The sequence below is a fragment of the Phocoena sinus genome, chromosome 13 (assembly GCF_008692025.1).
Source record: "Phocoena sinus isolate mPhoSin1 chromosome 13, mPhoSin1.pri, whole genome shotgun sequence".
NCBI classification, from domain to species: domain Eukaryota; kingdom Metazoa; phylum Chordata; class Mammalia; order Artiodactyla; family Phocoenidae; genus Phocoena; species Phocoena sinus.
Window position 1 is genome coordinate 22,961,101 of NC_045775.1, and position 19,611 is coordinate 22,980,711.

The 19,611-nt window shown below is 42.8% G+C and overlaps 1 protein-coding gene across 1 annotated transcript in view; it reads right to left on the minus strand.

Annotated features, from left to right (window-relative positions):
* Positions 1-7,430: 7,430 nt before the first annotated feature.
* The window catches only part of ALK (ALK receptor tyrosine kinase), a 742,496-nt gene continuing 730,315 nt past the window's right edge, over positions 7,431-19,611 (minus strand). Inside the window, exons 27-30 of the mRNA XM_032653286.1 lie at positions 18,352-18,453; positions 10,808-10,942; positions 10,030-10,120; positions 7,431-8,149 (exon numbers count right to left, since the gene is read on the minus strand). Of these exons, the coding sequence (XP_032509177.1) occupies positions 7,466-8,149; positions 10,030-10,120; positions 10,808-10,942; positions 18,352-18,453 (1,012 nt within the window). The 3' untranslated portion in view covers positions 7,431-7,465. The remainder of the gene's footprint in view (positions 8,150-10,029; positions 10,121-10,807; positions 10,943-18,351; positions 18,454-19,611) is intronic.

Genomic DNA, 19,611 nt, shown 5'->3' on the forward strand with positions numbered 1-19,611 from the left:
GTAACACGTGTGGTCTAACACAGAGAGGATGAACTGGATCTCACCCAGGTGTGCACAGCATTGGTTTCCGGTGCCAAGCATTTTTGTTTCAGAGTTTTATTTTGGACCTGCCTATTTAGGCTATATGATAATATTATTTAAGCCAAGTTGACTGAGGCTAGAGACCTAATGTGTTAGGAATCATGCTTAGTTAAGAAAGAGATCTAGTAATTTTAACCGTTCACTGGATATTTGTTATCTAAATGATTGACTCAGAGACATATAATATGTATCACCACATGGCAAGCAAGTAGGAGAATTTATTTTTTATTTTTCTTCATGCCCTTTGCTTCACTACACTTATTTGTAATACAAACACAGTAGGTAATGCAAAACTCACATCACATATATTTTTAGTAATTGTTTAGTAATATCCCTTGGTACATAGGCTCTTATTTACAAACAATGTCACATAAGCTGCTTGAATATACAACAGACATTCTCAGTGGAGCTTGTGTGTGGGCTGAACAAGTTAAGTAGATCATGTTAAGATTTTCTTACCAGCAGAATATGCCTTTGCGTAGGCAAAAAGAATTTTTTCTAGCAAAATTTTTGCCAACGCTCCTTTTTACAGAAGGGAAAACGAAGTTTATGGGGAGGAATTAGAGTAGATGGGCACTTGTTACTGACAGCAATATATTTTCATTATGCGTGGTAGAAATTAAACTTCTTTTCTGCTTGTAGCCTTTTCCCTTGACGAGAAAGGCACCAAGCGGCGTGGGACCCTTTTTTCCTCGCGTCCCTGTAGAATATCTTATAACGAATAGAATTTTTCACGGTGTGAAGCAGCCGCAGGTCTCACCACTTTTCGGTTCAAATAGGGAAGTGTGGTCGTGGTGCTGCAGCAGGGCAGTAAGTTCTGATCTACGTTAGGAAAGATACTCCAGGTGTTTAAAGTGAGCCTATTAGCTTAAAACATAACCTGTCCCTAGTGATCACTGCTGTCATTTGACAAATGATCATAAACATGGTTTTAATTTCAGCTCTAAAACCCTAAATGAACCCAGATGTCAAGTTGGTTGCTCCTGTAGATACGCAGGTCCTTACAGTCAGGCACACCTTGTATGCCTCTGTCCTCGAAGGAACTGCTCTTAGGATTGGATGTTTAGTCGGAGTTGTTTGAATTGGATAGATGAAATTAAATAGGGAGTATCAGGAAGCTACTTGCGCTGAACTGAATTTGAATTTTAAGCATTCCTAAAGTTTAGGAAGTTTAAATATCCAGATGCTGTGTTCTCCTTGACCTGTGTTGATCTCATAGAGGTTAAGTTCTTTCACCACCAGCCTGATAGAGGTGTTACTCAAAGTACCCTTACCCTCTTGAAGACTGGACTATTTTTCACATAACAAATCAAATCAGACTGACATGGAAATGAATCATGTTAAAATTACGTGCACAGCTTCAAGCCATTCTTTTTATTCTTTCTCTAATATGACTTCCGAGATTCAGCTTAAATCTCAGTCAACAGTGTTGTTAATGACATTGGCTGTCCCTGACAGTTCTTGTTATGAAGGATAGGTGTTACTACGCAATATCTTTGGGAAAAATCCTAAAATCGATTTTAAAATGAATTTTAATAGTCATAAAAGTCCCAATTGATGACAGGGGAAAGTAGATGTTGTATTATACACAATAGAGAAGAGGATTAAAGTGAAAATTTTCAGTCTCCTTTATTGAACCTGCCAGTAAAAATGGATTTCTAATAAGAATTCCAGTAGATTATATGTATCCGTTTAAAATGTTGTGATTTTTCTCAAGCGATCTTTTCTCTTTCTTGAAGGGACTAGGGCTTAGGGAAGTAAGAAATAGCATGAGATTTCTTGAGGTCTCACTTCACCCATCCTTGGGGTGTGACAGAGGAAAATTCAGTGTCATGTTCTGCTTTAGTTTCTTTTATAAAACATCACCGGCTGCTAACTGGTACATACATGAGGAAAAAGAATTTGCCTTTAATCTACTTTACTTCTTACTGAGAACTGTGAACTACACCATAAATATAATTTCGAAATAATGCAAAAATATTTAAAACTGGTTTTTCTCCCCTCAACTGTTTAGATGCACTAAAATGTAGACAGTGCCTGCAGTTGTTACAATCTTCTCTTTTGGTCTTTTTGGTGGGGCATTTGAGTTGGCTATCTTTTGGGGATTCCCCACTACTAGATCCACTATAATGCTATATAATTCGGAACAGGTTTCCAAAAATTGCCCTCCAGTGGCAGTGGGTGTCTCCACAAACCCGAAAAGAGGGGTTCTCTCCAATCCAATGGTGACTGGGAGAGAAGACTCCTGTCATTAGTGAATTCCTCATCATAATGGTTCCATGATGCTTGTTCAGAGATGCCTGACTCCACAGACACTGCCTGGTCTCGAACGTGTGGCTTGTCCTGGGCTTTGTTACTCTGGGAATGAGCACTGACAGCAAGTGCGTCAGATCTGTCATCGAGTATTAGGTGTGGTGAAAGATAACGGTTCAAGCGATAAGTTGCGTGATTTTACTTTGCTAATAAGGTTGCCACTGTAGCAGATGTAATAAAAGAGAAGTGGTGCCGTGGTGAGTGTGAAGGTCGTTAAACAGACATGATTCTCATAGTCCTGTGTCAGCTTTGCTTCTTTCAGGAAACCACCCCAGATAGCAACTTCATTTTGCTATGTTAATGATTTTGTGATTTGTTACAGAGATCTTTGAATAGAACAATAAACAGAGAACTGATGCTGAACTTCTTTCTGGTCTGCTTTGTATAAAGGTTAAATATAATCTGGCTCACGGGGATTGTGCACTGAATTAATTGGCTTTGCCTCGGAATGAATTAAGGGTCTCACACACACACACACGCACGTGTGAACGCACACACCGGTCATGTCCTACCAACTGTGGGCCAGGCGTTGGGATTTACCTTACACAGAGGTGAAGTCTTACAGAATCATAGACTTCAGGATCAAAGGAAGGGGGCCTCTGAGACCAAACTGCTCATGTTTTTAAATGAGAAAGTGAGAGTTTAACTTGCGCGGGTCATGTAGGTAGGTAATTGCTGTCTAACGCCTACGCCCTTAGCTCCTGCTCAGTCTGCCTGCTGTTTCTCAAATAATTGATGAGTGCTAAACCACGCAACATATTATAACCATCTGAGGTTTTAACAGCCTGATAGTCATCTATACTGGCAGATAACCTCTCAAGATGTAAACGCTCTAGGGAGCGTTAATATACTAGTTGCTAAGGCTTAGTGAGTTCCTTGAGTAAGACTGCCTTTCAGCTAACATCGGCTGAAAAGCACCTACCCGACGAGCCTTTTAGTGATGGCGGGATAACTAATCGTGCGCAATTGCTTTCAAGGAGGCAGTAGGTCTTAGCAGATGAATGGAGTGGGGCAACCGCTGGAGCACGCGTCAAGCAGAAGGATCTGAGGAATGGACAGCGGACGGCGCTGCAGGCAGACCCGGTACCTGCGGTTCTCCTACCCCGGTGGTGACGTCTTTACGTGGAAGGGTTACACGCGTGTTTACATTTACTGAGCAGCCGAAGAGGGGAGAGTCGTCGCTCTGGTGCTGTGGTTAGAGTCCGTGTTCCTCCCCGCCCCCCAACTCCAGGCCGTATTCTTTTGTTGCACTGAGCTTTTCAAATGTTTTAAAGCTGTTAAGCTAGGGCTAAAAATAGCTTTGTGCTTGAGTGGTGCATTAAAACTTAAACACACTCAGGATACCAAATCAAAACGGAATCTTAATAGAAGCCTTGCCAGTTGTTCTTGATAGTTATCTTTTATTTTAGGGCATCTTGTGGAGGATTATGGGAATGCTGGTTTTCGTTTTGTGTGTTCACACAACAGCATAGGGAACCATCTGCTGCAATGAAATTAGCAAAGTCAAGTCGTATGTTCTTGGGGGACCCATTTAAAAAGTCATTAGCTAAAGACAGATTGACAACACACTGCATACATTTTATGAATCTTGTCATAGGAAGTCTGTTATTCAGAGTGGTCTAAATTCATAAGCGTCATGTTTTAGGTCTACAAAGCTCACGTGAATTTTAATCCTATTACTGGAGAAAAATCTAGCAAAATAGCCTGATCCCTTAGAATTTCTTAGTGGTGTGCCATGTGAATTTGGATGTAAAAGCCTCACATTTTATGGACTAAAGTTAATCTGTGGTTACATAATATCTTACAGCTGTAGAGCTCACCAAGCCCTATATGGAGAGGCCAGAAATTTTTTAAAAAGAATTCATCAAATGAGTTCAATATCTTCCTTTGATGCTTATTTTTTAACACTTAAGTGTGGTAGAGAGTCTTCACATTCTTCTTTTGCCCTGAAAGGACTTGGTTCTGGTAGGGTTCTTGCTACCGTCATTAAACAAGTGACAGGCAAAGCCAACATGGCACAGAAGGGGAGCCGGGAGGGCCAGACGGGAGTGGTGCGGAGGGCAGGTGTGTAGAGACACACGCTGACTGTTGAAATTCTCCCCACACCCAACCCAAATCACTTGGGAATTCAAGAGGTATGAGAGGGAGTGCTTGTGCTTTCACACAATTTATAATCTTCCTGAGGGGCAGTGAGAAAGGGAAGTTATTATCCTTATTTTGTACAATATATGGAGACGTTGAGGTATTGACAGGTCTGATAACCCATGGAGAGCCAGGACTCACATCCTAACGGGCTAGAGAATCTGGTCTTTCAACTAGTAAGTATACCTTACTCTTTCTAAAACATAAAGTTCATTCCTGCTGTGTTGGTTTGCTGTAATTTTGAGCTGCCACATATTGATAAGCTGGTCATTCCTCACAAATCGCTGATTTCCCAATGGAACGATTGTGAACTTCTGATGAGCTTCTTTATAGACATGGAATAAGAATAATTACAATAGCTTACGGTTTAATTAACATAACATCTGCAGACTTTTAATTGTGCCTGTTCATGTTCTAGGTGGGACTTTGCATCATAATTAATAAATATGTGAGTCCACAGCATCTGTACAAATTGCTGGAGCCATGTGGCTGGAGCAATATTGAGTGTACAACAGTCCAGATTAATACCGTGCCAATACATGGGCTTACAGCGAGTTAAATAAAACATCTTGAGGACGTTATATCTCAGTGTGGAGTTGTTTATTTTCCACGTATACAAGCTTTTAAGATTGGACTATCATTTACACGAAAATTGATACCAATAAAGATGATTAGAGAGAATCAACAAATCAATCTCAGTGGTAGTAAGGCACAACCTGAAAATGTAATGGATCTGTAGTTTTTAAGAAGAGAAAGAGCTAAGATTTTTTTCCTTGTTAATGAAAGAGTTGGCTATTTAACCACGTAACATGCTCCCTGTTTCACTGGCTACTGGTGTTACAAATATAAAATGAAATTGTTCTTCTCAGTTTTGACAGCTCTCTGTCATCCTTTGAGGAGAGTGTTTTTCAAAGTGTGATTCTTGCACTCCTTCAGGTGGTTTACAAATTAGACTAATGTTTATATAATTAGACTTTACTTTGCACCAGGCATGAGCTAAAACTTTATTGATAACAAGTATTTAGAGATGAGTTCATTGATGTTTCATCTTCATGTGTGTCTGATGAAAATATTTTTGGCGGTTAAAGGAAAAGTGGTGTCCAGGGTATCAGTGCCTCTAGAGATGTGCAGAACTACTGACGAGGGCAAGGCTCTGCCATAGGAGGAATCAACACTCACTGGTCTAGTGTTGGCTTAGAACAGAATGGCTTTCCCACAACCAGAGTGAGACTTTTTGTTTTCTTTTTTTTTTTTTTGCAGTACGCGGGCCTCTCACTGTTGTGGCCTCTCCAGCCGTGGAGCACAGGCTCCGGACGCGCAGGCTCACGGGCCCAGCCGCTCCGCGGCACGCGGGATCCTCCCAGACCGGGGCACGAACCTGCATTCCCTGCATCGGCAGGCGGACTCTCAACCACTGCGCCACCAGGGAAGCCCCAGAGTGAGACTTTTGATGTATGTGAAATTAAGAAGGTAGGAGAAAAGGTAGATAAACACTGTCCTTTCGCTTGGGAATGCTTAGTGCCTAACAAGCGATAAAAGTTGCTTTCCTCCCAAAGTGATGTTTTGGCACAGCTACCACCAGAAAAGAAACTGGGCAAGAGAACGAAGGGGAGCAGAAAGAAAGAATGAGATAAAGCATCACTGCATATGTACATGTGTAAGGTTTAACAGATTCCCAACTCCTTTGCATGGAGATAAATTTCATCTGTGAAAACCAAGTTCAGAACTCCCATCCTAATATGTCACTGCCAACCTCAGCACTCCAAGTATTCCTTAGTTCCTTTACTCATTGCCACCCAGAGAAGAAATTCTGTTTTAGCCTGTATTTGACAGGTATACAGATTATGCTATGTGTATTTCAGCAAATTTGTGTTTCCATGTATGCTAGGATCACATGATTAAGGGAGCAAAAACTCGGGTGAAGCCCAAGGAAGGAAGGATAGATACTGCATTCGTACCTCTTCTTAGGACCGTCGGAGGGCCAATGATCCACCACTAGTAGTAGAAACTTCAACTTGGGAAGCTTCATGATTGAAACTGTTGAAAGGTTTGACACTAATGCCCATGAATGGATATGTTTCTATGCTTCCATGTATCACTGCTGCTTAAATTTTTTCTTTTTAAATCATCAGAGTTTATTTTAGTGGAAAGTCGTAAAATAAGTAATTAATAATTTAAATCTTGAGTTTTCAACCCAGTGGGAAACCTCACACACTCAGTTGTTCACTTTTAGTAGGAGGGTTCTCTTAAGGCATGAGGTATATTAATTGGATGTTGGAATCTCTCGATCTGTACCCGTGTTTTGTCATCTCAAAGCACTTTGAGTACTTGCATTTCATTTAGATGAGTGTATACACATTTTCTCTCTACTACCATAACTATTTACCACATTTTTACGATCGTCGATGAATCACCACAACTGAAAACATCCAAACGTCATCCACAGTGACGTTTCAGCGAGTTGTCTATGATTTTTCTTTTCCAAGTAAAGAATGTCTTTCCCCGCGCTGACTCACTGCAGAGAACTCCCTTATTTCTGTTCCCTCTGTCCTCAAGTGGTCCATGCCCACATCAACAAGGTAAGGGAACATCTATGACTCCAACTAGGAAACACATGAGCGCTAGTTCTGCGTGCGTGGAGGCGGAGCGCACAGGATTGGAAAGAAACGGGGAGGTGGACACCAGCCGTGCGTCAAAACCCTGCGCAGCCCCATTCGGGCCTCGTGTTTATCACTCGTCTTTATGAGATTTTCTCCTCTTGAAAGAATAGGATGAACCCGTGCTCAAAACCTCTTGAAGCAATTTGAAAATACAGCTTTTGATGTGGCACTTCAAAACAAGTTGGCACAGAATGAAAAGTGACGTTTGGTCTGGGGCTTGCGGAGGGCCCGTTACCTGGCGCGCGCCGCCCTCGGGCTGCGGCTCGGGCTCAGGGCGCAGGCTGGCTCTTGGCCGCGGGGTCCTCGTAGCGGCCCGGGCCCGGGGCGGCGGCCTCCGGGGGGAAGCCCTGCTGCTGGTAGCCGTAGTGGACGGTGCCGCACGGGAAGTGGCGCAGCCTGAACAGGGGCACGTCCCTCAGGCTGGCGGTCAGCGAGGACGGCTCGAGGAGCAGAGAGGTGCCTGGACGGTGGCCGGCAGCCGCGGGGGGCGGGATGGCACGGCCGCCGTCGCCGCCCGGGTTCCCCCTCTCGCGCTGCTCCTTCTTCGCCGGAGGATTGCTCTTTTTGGTGGGTTTCTCTGTAAACCAGGAGCCGTAAGTTGGGTTCCATAGGCTGGTGGGCTTGTTTCTGGACCCCTGGACTTGGTGCAGCTCCGAGGGCGGGTTGGACTGAGAGAATGCCATGTTAACGTGTCCCCCCTTCACGGCCAGCGCCCTGGCGCCTCGGGCAGAGGCCTCTGCGGCCACGGGCTTCTTGCCGGCTTTGCCCGAGGAGGCGGAAGGCAGAGCCGTGCGGGCGGCTGGCTCGCGGCCCTCCTCCCGCTTGGCCTGGGGAGCGGAGACCAGCAGAGGAGGGATTCCCTCAGGGTCCTTGGGCCTCATGGGCACCTTCTCTTCCTCTTCCACGAGGGGCCCGTATTCTATGGGCAAAGCAGTGTTGATCACATCTGGGTCCTACAGGTGGGAGAAATGGACGGACGGAAACTTTGAACCACAGGCCAAACATGTTGGATCTGGAAGCTCCCTTAGCACGGATGTCATCCGAACTTATTTTACAGATGAAGAGACTATTCAGTGTTTATTGGGAATCTGTTCATTTATAAGCACGGGGGAATAAGAAACGGGAAATCATCCTCATCTTTGGAGAGCTTGGTGGATAAGTACTATTACGGAAGTGCCTGCAGGGTGCTGGGAGAGGGTGCCGGGAAGTGGCCCACTGCCAGGGCAGGGGAGAGGGGTCAGGAAAGACTTTGCAGAGACCACCTTTGGGCAAATCTTACAGATTAATGGATTTAAAAGATTGTAAATTACTTTAAAAAATGATTCCTTTCAACTAAAAGGTCTATGTGTTTGACTTCAAGTTTGTGTGTGCTTGTGTGTGTGTTGGGGGCAAGGGGAGGGTAGGAGAGGAGAGACACACTATGTGGGCTTAACAGGTTAACCTCTAGTTCTCGTCTTTCCATTTCCATCATGTTTGGATGGGCTACACTTGATTATAACATTTCTGGGTGTTGTCATCGTATCATTACACGTGCCAATATCACAATGCAGTGGTTCTTTAACTAGTTTATATCTGATGAAACCCAGGAAATACTGAAGTGCTAAGAGGAAAACCGTTTACAAAATCAGCTCTGTGCTAGATCATTTTTACAGCAACAGACTAATACAGAAAAGCAGAAGGCAGTTGCCAGAGATTTGAGGAAAATTTGTGGTAGAAAGCTTAAAGTTGCAGAAACTTGATTCTGTAATATTTTATGCAAATTGGAAAAACCATTACTTCAGTTTAACAGAAAAACAGATAGGTCCAGTATCCATCAGTAAAAGTTTAAGAATAAAAAACAACTACCTTCTAATTCTCTCTGCTTTAGTCTTAATTCCTTCCCTATTAATCATTAATCTCTATAGTGAGTCATTCAAAATATGCTTGTACAGAGTTTCTTGCTCTTGAGAGGGATCTTATGTACTTTGGAGAAGAAAATTACTCCAAAGTATATATACTTAAGTGGATGTATTCCATTAATATTACAACATAATAACCTAAAAGCCACTGAACGTAAAGTTCTCTGAAAGAACCCCGAATAACTTGAAGTCTGTGCAGATAAATGCCTTCCGAGCCCAAAGGACCCGAAAAGATGGAATCAGGACAGGAAATGACTACAGTGTGAAAATGGGTACGTCTGTTGTCACAGCTAAGATGAGAGGGAGTTTAGAGAGGTAGTGGCTTATTGTCTGACTTCTAAAATGTTCTCCAGAATTAGATATCCTGACGGAATGAGAGGCAAGAGAGGGAAAGGAAGCACACACAGCGGAGAGGAGGTAAGTGTTGGCCTGAAAGTGGTGCGAATGGTGCAGAAGGAGGGGCCGCCCCGAAGGAGAGGAGGACACGGCACCACTGAGGACGGCGCAGATGCAGAGACGAAGGAAACGGAGGGGGCGGGGGTTCTCACTTGGCCTCCACTCTTGAAGAGGTAGGAGGCATAGTCGTCTGCGGAAATGGTATCCCGTTTCTATCAAAAGAGGAAAAACTTAGTCCTTACTGACGGAAATGGGAGCGGGATTTGCGTAGGGACCAGCGGGATGGCGGGGAAGCTGTGTGGCTTGGACAAAACCTCTCCAAGCCTCAACTCCTCTTAAGTGGCAGCGACTAGTATTTGTCTACAAAACAGGCAAACTGAGATACTACTCATTTTACTTTATAGATAATTAACATTCGTCCTCATGATCATAACTCATATTTCCTGGCTGGTGTAACTGTTATTTCCCATTTTGGTATTTGCCGTCTTCAAGACTTTTCCATATAAATGCTGGCCAAGGGGGGGCGGAAATGTTTATACCTGGGTGCAGTATTCAATCCTCTCCAAAATTATGGCAAAGTTGGGCCTGTCTTCAGGCTGATGCTGCCAGCACTGGGTCATTATCCGGTATCTAAAATAAGAACAAAGCACATTAATTAAATCAAGAGAAACAGGATGAAAAATACGTTTTCCCCCCAACACTGTTCTAGATGGGACTGGAATGGCACTGTCTTCGAGGGTGGGGACTCATCTTGTCCCGTGTTGGTACATGTTGCCCTCTGCTGATGGGCAGAGCGTGAGGGTGTATATAACATAGGGCTCGTGAACGTGGACATCCTGGTGTTTACGTTACATATGGCTCCTCTCGTTCCATTCCCGAATTAAAGTCACCTCTGGGACAGAATATTCTATTTCCCATCTGCCTTGTTTGTGGGAAGGAGGGATGCCAGACAGGACAGCAGAAAACGCAGGGAATAAATAGAAACACTTAAAGGAGACTCAAGACCCATGGTGCAGGGCAGCAGGGGCGGAGTCTGGGACACAGATTCCTAGGAGGTGCTTGAGGCGTGTGAGCCTGGTGAGTCCACAGCCTCCATCCAGACGATGGATACCTTTTCAGGTGTGACATTATTGCTTTCAAGGGGCTGGAAGACTAACCCATTGAAGCCACAGACATATTCCTCTCTTGGGGCATATTAAATGAGGTCAGCCATCCGGTTCCTTCATTTTAAAACAAAAAAGCATATGTGGCTGCAGATATTCTTTGAAAAGGAAAACTGTGCTTAGTAACTTGTAGAAATTCCTAAAAGAGTCGTACACAGGCCCGGGGCAGTTCTTAGGTGGGTCCATCCGTCCTCCACTGGTGACAAACTCCAGAACCTCCTGGTTGCTTTTGCTAGGGTACGGCATGTATCCAAGAGAGAAGATTTCCCACAGAAGCACTCCGAAGGACCTGCGCACAGGATGGAAGATGTGGATACGGGTACACACACAGACACAGGCACTGACACACACGTGTACACATACACACTCGGACACACACATAAATACACAGACGCACATACATATCATATACACAGGGTCATAAACACACAGACACACATACATAGACACACACAGACATACACAATGTAAAATTTTAATTTTTTAAATTTCACATTTTTTCCACCATAAAGAACTCTTCATATGGAGAAAAAGAAAAGAATGAGAAAGTAGTCACATGTGAAGCTCCATAAAAACATAACCAGCATGTTATTTTTTTTTGTTCACGTTTCTGTGCTTAGATTTTTTTAAATGTAATTGCTGTGATTTTTTTTGCAAATTCCATTATAGCATAAACATCTTGCATGCTAATACTAACATTTTTATAAATAGAATTTGACATGGCTGTAAAGTGTTCCACTGAGTAGTTGTGCCATAATTTGATGTATCATTTCCATACTGTTTTAAATTTTTTAAATATTTAAAAATACTGCACTGAACATCTTTATACATTTTTAAAAGGATAATTTCCTTAGGATAAATTTCCTGAATTTAGAATTAGGATAATCTAGTAAAATCTAGGATAATTTTAAAGGAATTACTAGGTGAAAATAATATGAACACTGAAACATTCTTTACCCATATTGTCCATTTGACTTCCCAGGGGGTCACTCTGATCATCAACCAGCATTGTGCATCAGGCACTCCCACCAACACTGAGAACTTTTGCTGATTTTTAAGGTAAAAAATGGTAGAATATTTTAAATTATGTTTATTGACTTGATAATTAACATGGTTGAGTGTGTGTGTTAATTCATTTTTTTCTCCTATGAATGGTTCATATTTAACCACATATTGTCCATTTTAAACCACATATTGTTTTGGTATCAGTTTTTTGATTTATAGACAAGCTTGATATATCAAAGATGTTAACCTTTTATCCACAATTCAAATAACTTCTATTAGTTGCTTTCTAATTCTCCTTTTTAGCATGCCAAAGATTTTTATTTTTAGGTAGTCAAATCTATTTAAAATTTTTTTGTGTGATTTCCTCCATCTGTTTTATAGATTCTACAGTCCTCTCTTTACCAGCAATTAGATGAATATATTTTATTTTCTTCCAGTTGTATTTGTTTTTTTCTCTCTTCCCAAACCCAGTCGGAATTGAGTTTGGTGTATAGTGTGAGGTAAGGATGTCACTTTATTAGCTCTTCTAAAACCACTTTTCGAACAATACATATTCCTAAAATAATTTTCTCTTCAACTATTGACTTGTGAGTAAAACAGGTCTGTTCCAGGCTATCTGTTCACTTCACTGATTTGTCTGCTTCTTGCACTGATACTACTCTCTTTTACTTTTTGTGTATTTATGTTTTAATATCTGGTAGGGCATTTTCCCCTTATTTCTCTCTTTCTAAAGAAATGTATTTGATTTCTCATTTATTGGCTTTAAATGAACATTATAATGATTTTTATCATGTTCCAAAATCATCTGCTTTGATATTTTGACTAAAACTTTTATTTTAAAACTTTAATTTCATAATTAGCTTTTTGACAAAAAAAAAGAGCCAATTTAAATTTTGTGTCTGGTTGTAGTTTTCTGATGTTAATAAATATTACCTCAAAAATTGTAAAGAGGCTTCCCTGGTGGCACAGTGGTTGAGAGTCCGCCTGCTGATGCAGGGGACACGGGTTCGTGCCCCGGTCAGTGAAGATCCCACATGCTGTGGAGCGGCTGGGCCCATAAGCCATGGCCGCTGAGCCTGTGCGTCCAGAGCCTGTGCTCCGCAACGGGAGAGGACACAACAGTGAGAGGCCCGCGTACCGCAAAAAAAAAAAAATTGTAAAGAACTATAGTTCCTCCGTCTCCTAAGGAACACAAAGTACTTTTTATTGACATAATTTAGGTGAAACTTCAAAGGTTCTTGTGAGGAGAATTGGGCAAAGATCTTTTCCATATATTTTAGGTGCAAAGGCTGAAGCAGAGGTTATTATACAGCTAATTCAAGACAGACTGGAATACATTATTAGATCTCTTAATTCTACTCCCTACAGATTGCCTGGTGCATATATTATTCCTCTCTGTTTGGTGGTCTGCCCCCAAGGCAAAACAAAATAAGCAAAATCATGGATGGAACTGGCAGCAGGGCTTAAAGAATTCCAGCGATATGTTTTCTGCTTGTCTAGATAGACAGCTAGGGAGATAGATTGCAGTATCCTTTGAGAGAACCACTATATAGACTGAAAATCGGTGTTTATTTTCTTACAAGGGAGCAAGAAATCATGCTGATTATAGAACGTGGATAATTTCAGGTAAGTAGTGTTGTCAGATTTAGCAGATAACCAGACAGGACACTCAGTAACATCTGAATTCCAGTTAAACAAGAAATACTTTATAGTATTAGTGTATCCCAAACACTGCATGGGACATACTTATACCAAAACATTATTCACTGTTCATCTGAAATTCCATTTTAACTGGCCATTTTGTATTTTATCTAGCAATCCTACAGATAAGGTAAATCTATATTTTGTATGCCAAATGGTTCTTTAATCACCTATAAGCGGAACCTGTGCTAAATAGGAACTACACTTAAAGAAAGCTTTGCACCAAAGCATTCAAAATCAAACAGAAACAAATATAAGAACAAAATCCCACTGTTTCTCCTGCTATTGAACTTGCTTTGCCTGAAATTATAGAAGTAGCTTAAGTGATTGCTGATGAAATTATTTTAAAAATTTGAATCAATGAATATAATCTGATGAAAAAGTTTTAAAGTCACAACTGTGCTATGTTTATCACCTTTTAAAGCTAAATTTTATTTTCCTTTATTCATAACTTGAAGTTGGAAGATTGTCTCCAATTATGTCTCCGTGTTCACACTTTGCCTGCCCCTTCCATCTGAACCACCACTGGCCCCAATTATGGTAGAGGGTGGGGCGCACTTTTAGGAAAAATGGGAACCCCAAAGTTACTGTATCGTATTTAAATCTCCAGCTGATCCCATCCACAGTTCGCTGCAGTTCTCTGAGCTTCAAATTCATGTACCGCCATCTCCACCAGCCTATTTTAATAGACAACTCAGACTTGACATGTTCCAACGAGCTCTTTCTGCACCCAAACCCTCTCCTCCTCCAGTCTTTCCAGCTCAGCAGTACCACTGTCCAGCTGTCTGCTCAAGCAGCAAACCTAGGAATCGTCCTTGATCTCACTCTTCCCCACACCTCCCACTCCACATCCAACTTAGCACAGTCTTGTTGACTACTCTCAAGACAGAGCTTGAAACTGACCACGGCCAATGGCTTCCACTGCTGCCACTAGGTCTAGCCCCTCTCATCTCTTATCTAGAAATGAGCAGTGTTCTCCTAACTGGCTTCTCATCTTCACTTGCCCCACTCCAGTCTATTTTCAATGGAAGCCAGAGTGATATACACACACACACACATATATATATATATATATATATATATATTTTGTGTGTGTGTGTGTGTGTGTGTGTGTGTGCGTGTTACGCGGGCCTCTCACTGTTGTGGCCTCTCCCGTTGCGGAGCACAGGCTACGGACGCGCAGGTTCAGCGGCCATGGCTTACGGGCCCAACCGCTCCGCGGCATGTGGGATCTTCCCGGACCGGGGCATGAGCCCGTGTCCCCTGCAGGTGGACTCTCGACCACTGTGCCATTCATCTCTGAGCTGTTTTTTTTTTTTTTTTGCTACACCGGGTCTCAGTTGTGGCACATGGACTCCGTTGCTGTATGTGGGATCTGTTTAGTTGTGGCATAGGGGCTTCTTAGTTGTGGCACGCATGTGGAATCTAGTTCCCTGACCAGGGATCAAACCCGGGCCCCCTGCATTGGGAGCATGGAGTCTTACCCACTGGACCACCAGGGAAGTCCCTTCTGATCATTTTTTACTATGATTTTGTCTCCTTGGAAGCTTGCAGCATCTTGATCACCACTGGTCTGAAATTTCATGATGATGTGCTCTTGCGTTACTCTTTTTATTCAGTGCTTGGCACTTGCTAGATGCTTTCATTCTGGAAACGTATGTCCTTCTGGGAAATCTCCTTGAATTATTTCTTTGATATTTTTATTCCTTTCATTTCCTCTATTCATTCTTTCTGGGACTCCTAGTTGTCAGCTAACTGGGTCTAATGGTCTAATCCCTTTAATTTTCTTTTCTTTCCTATCTATTCCATCTATTTATAGTTGTTTTATTTTCTAGAAGATTTATTCAACTCTGTCTTCCAACCTTTCCATTACTTTCACACATCTATCATCATCTTTTAAAAAACAAAACCTTTATTTTCTTAAGAACAGTTTTAGGTTGTAAAGAAATTATGAAGATAATACAGAAAGTTCCCACATACCTCACACTCAGTTCCCTCTATTTTTAGCATCTTACATCAATGTTATACATTCCTTACAATTAACGAGCCAATATTAAGGCATTATTATTAACTAAAGCCCATAGTTTATTGAGATTTCCTTAATTTTTGCTGAATTTCCTTTATCTATTCCAGAACCCCATTAGAACATCATGTTATATTTAGTTGTCATGTTTCCTTAGGCTACTCTTGACTTTGGCAACTTCTCAGATTTTCCTCGTTTTTGATGACCTTGACAGTTTCGAGGAGTACCAGTCAGGAATTTTCTAGAATGTCAAATTAGGATTTGTCTGTTTTTCTTAGGATTAGACTGGAGTTATTGGGTTTTGGGAGAAAGGCCACAGAGGTTAATTGCCATTTCATCATATCAGGTGAAGGTACTTGCTATCAACATGATCTATCACTGTTCATGTTGACCTTGATCGCCTGGCTGAGGCAGTGTTTGCCAAGTTTCTTTCTTCTCCCTGCTTTTCCCCCCCTGTGCTCTTTGAAAGGATGCTGCCGTGTGCTGCCCACATGGGCTCCGGGGAACTAATGCTCCATCTCGTTGGAGGGCTCTCTCATCATATTTTTATATCCAGGAATTTTTTTTCCCTAAAAACATTGTTTAAAATAATCTTTTATCTTTAGATTATGGTTGCAATAATATAATTTTCGAGGATATTGTTTTTAAAAGTTTTCCTAAGCTTTCTGCATTCTTCTTCCTCCAAGTTCCTTTTTATATGTTTGTTTCCTTCAGATTAGAATCTTTTCTCAAGCGCTTGTTGATTCTTGGCTGTCTGTTCATGTATTAAGACTGGGACATGACAAAGCTGATGGGCAGCTCTATGTAGATGAGGCTTGTCAACTGGTGGGCAAACTGGCTCGCTTGTTTCACGAGGTGCATTAGTTTCCTGGCTGCTGTAACAAAGTACCACAAACTTGGTGGCTTAAAGCAACACAAGTTTATTCTCTCACAGTTCCAAAGGGTGGATGTCTGAAACCAGTCGCGTGGGCTGAAAGCAAGGTGACTGCGGGGCCACGCTCCCTCCAGAGGCTCTAGAGTAGAACTGTTCCTTGCCTCTTCTGGCTTCTGGTGGATGCTGGAATTCCTTGGCTTGTGGCCACATCTCTTCAACCTCTGCCTCTGTCCTGTGTGTATGAAACTTCCCTCTGACTCTCATGCCACTTGTGATGGCATTTAGGGCCCACTGGATAATCCAGGATAACTGTCTCACTTCAAGGTCCTCAACTTAATCACATCTGCAGACTCCTTTTTTCTTATAAGGGAACAACGGCAGGTTTCTGGAATGAGGGCCTGATACCTTTGGATGGCCATTATTCAGCCCACTAGCACTTGTGGTGTCTGAAATTTTTCACTTCATTGGTCAGTCCCTCCTTCAAGAATCTCCTCATCTCCTTCTGCCTAGCTGCCGTGTTCTTGGCACTGAGGGGATGGAGGGGGCATTACACCTTTAAGTAGGTAGACTTAAAAATATATATATATGCATGCTTATAGGAGAGAATTGCTGATGTCTGATGTCCCTAAGGCCGGAAAGACTTTAGTTCAACCTCTTCAGAGAGGGAACCCCAGCCCTGTGTGTTGGTAGAGGAGGGATGGGGTGAGGGAATGATCTAGTTACTTTTTAAACAGATCTGTAACTCATTTTCCTCTCTGCTGCACCTCTACTTTCAGAGGTGCTGGCACCTTCCATTCCTGGGCCTTTCTGGGGCTCCTGATCAGGCAGAGTGAACCAGGCTGCTTCTGGATGGCCCTAGATATCAACTTCCTAGTTTTCTAAGTAAGAGACCACTTGTCTGTAAACTTTCCAGTTTCCCAAATTTTGTCATTGTCTTTGACCTTGTGGATTTTTATGCAACTAAAAAGACTCCCTTGTAGTGTGTGTGTATGTGTGTTTTGTGTGTGTGTGTATGTGTGTGTGTGTGTGTATGTGTGTGTGTGTGTGTGTGTGTATTTTGGGAGGGAGCACAGGTTCAATTTGCCATTTAAAAAATTATGTGTTGCTCTTACAGGAATTATGTAAAACAGTATGGAGAGTCCTCAAGAAATTAAAAATAGAACTAAAGATCTAGCAATCCCACTTCTGGGTGGGTATACATCCAAAAGAAATAAAATCAGTATCTTGAAGAGGTGTCTGCACTCCCACGTTCGCTGAAGCATTATTCACAATAGCCAAGATATGGAAACAACCTAAGTGTTCATCAAAGGATGAATGGATAAAGAAAATGTGGCATGTATATAAACCATAGAATATTATTCAGCCATAAACAAGAAGGAAATTGCCGTTTGCAACAACATGGATGAACCTGGAGGACAGTATGCTAAGTGAAATAAGTCAGACACAGAAAGACAAACACTCATAAGTGGAACCATGGAAGCAGAGAGTAGAATGGTGGTTGCCAGGGGCTGAGGGGAGGGGAAGGGGAAGATGTTGGTCAAGGAGCACAAGGTCTCAGTTATGCGGGATGAATAAGTTCTGGAGATCTAATGTGCAGTGTTTTCCAAACTGATTTTTAGCTGTAGAAGGGGTCTCACCACCACCATCACCTGCAGCACTTTTGTGCTGATAATTATTTCCTTTTCTCCATGATTCTGTCAATGTGGAGAATTTCATTGATCAATTTTTCTAGTCTTAACTCAATGTTGCATTCCTGGAATAAATCTAACTTCGTTATTATGTGTGGCTCTCAGTGTGTGGTCCCCCAGCCTGCAGCATCAGCATTGCCTGGGAACTTGTTAGAAATGCAACTTCTCAGCCACCTCAGACCTTCTGAATCCTAAGCTCTCAGGGTGGGGTCCAGTGTTTACCTGTGTTTTACCAAAGCCTTTCCGGTGGTTCCGATGCTCGATGTATGCCAACCTCTGAGAGCTCCCGTAGGAGAGGTATGTTGATTCTTCTTACCCTTCCCCACGAGAGTGTGGGATCATTTGGCTCACGAGCTCTACCTTAAGGCCCACGGTGGGACCTGGAGGAGGGCAGCAGAAAGACTCACCACGTGTCTGTTTTAGAAGTAAATATTCCTTCCATGAAGGCCTCCGGGGGCATCCATTTGACTGGCAGCATCGCACAGCCTCCCTTTCGGTAGTAGCTCGCTCTGCAGGGAGAAGAGAAAAGCGGACTTGGTTCTGGAAATGGCTCTGAGCCAGGTACCTTGAGAGAGTGGCAACAACATCTACCGGTTGACGGACTGAAATTAACAAGGGGCGCTTGTGGTTCAGGAGGGGAGCAGGGGACACAGATCACCTAGTTAACAACCTTAGTGTCACCTCACAGGAGACAGAACAGCCCACTGCAGGTGTGAAAGGAAAGAGCTACGCAATGACTAAAAATACCCACTGGCAGGTAGTTAGAGTTCCCTGATGGGTTTTGTTTATTACAATTCACAATGCATAACATTACTCCAACCTTATAAGTGCTGTTCTTGATGATCCATGGTAATGCGAGATCCCAGATGGGAGAATTGAGGGCAGGGCTGGTGTCCTACTCTGGATCCTCCTCGGCACTCACACAGCATCTAATTCAATACAGGTGCTCGACATGGAACCCTCTAGGCAGCGGGCGGGAAGCTGCGTGCCATAGCAGAGCCCCCAGGAGAGCACCTGCCTTCCATGGTTTTGTCACTGATGTCGTTAATGCAACTGACTGATAAAAACTAGTAACTGAATTCATACCACTGTGCTCCCGTGCCTGGTGTGCTATGGGAGGTGGCTCCCCACCAGCTGCCTAGATTAATTAATTACTCCAATAAACATGAACTGAGTACTTAGTGTGTGTCAGGTGTTCTGCCACGTGCTGAGGACACAAATAAGTCATAGACTCTCTCTTCCAAGGTATGGTTTAGTGGTAGAATCAACTGCAGTAAGAACAACACATGTGATGATGTAGGTATGTACGAAGCTCAGTGACCAATGAAGAATGCATTTGTTCTATCCAAAGCGGGGGTAGAGTATAGGAGAAGTTTCTTGGGGGCGCTGTTGGAGCTGGAACGGCAAAGCGGCTCTCGAGGAAGATTATTCCTGACATGTGGCGTCGTGCGGTGCCTGTGGGAAGCCGGAACTGTAGGGAAGTTGGGCGGTGAAGCCTAGAGCTGGGGAACTGTCGGTGCTGAGGATGGAGAGGAAGGGCCAGATCATGTGACTCACTAAGTCCCACTGCAACATTTGTGTCTTAGCGCACAGGCTCTCCCAGGGTGCTCTGAGACAGGAGGGGAAGGAACGCTGAGACTCTGGGTGATAGAAGAGGGTGACGTGGA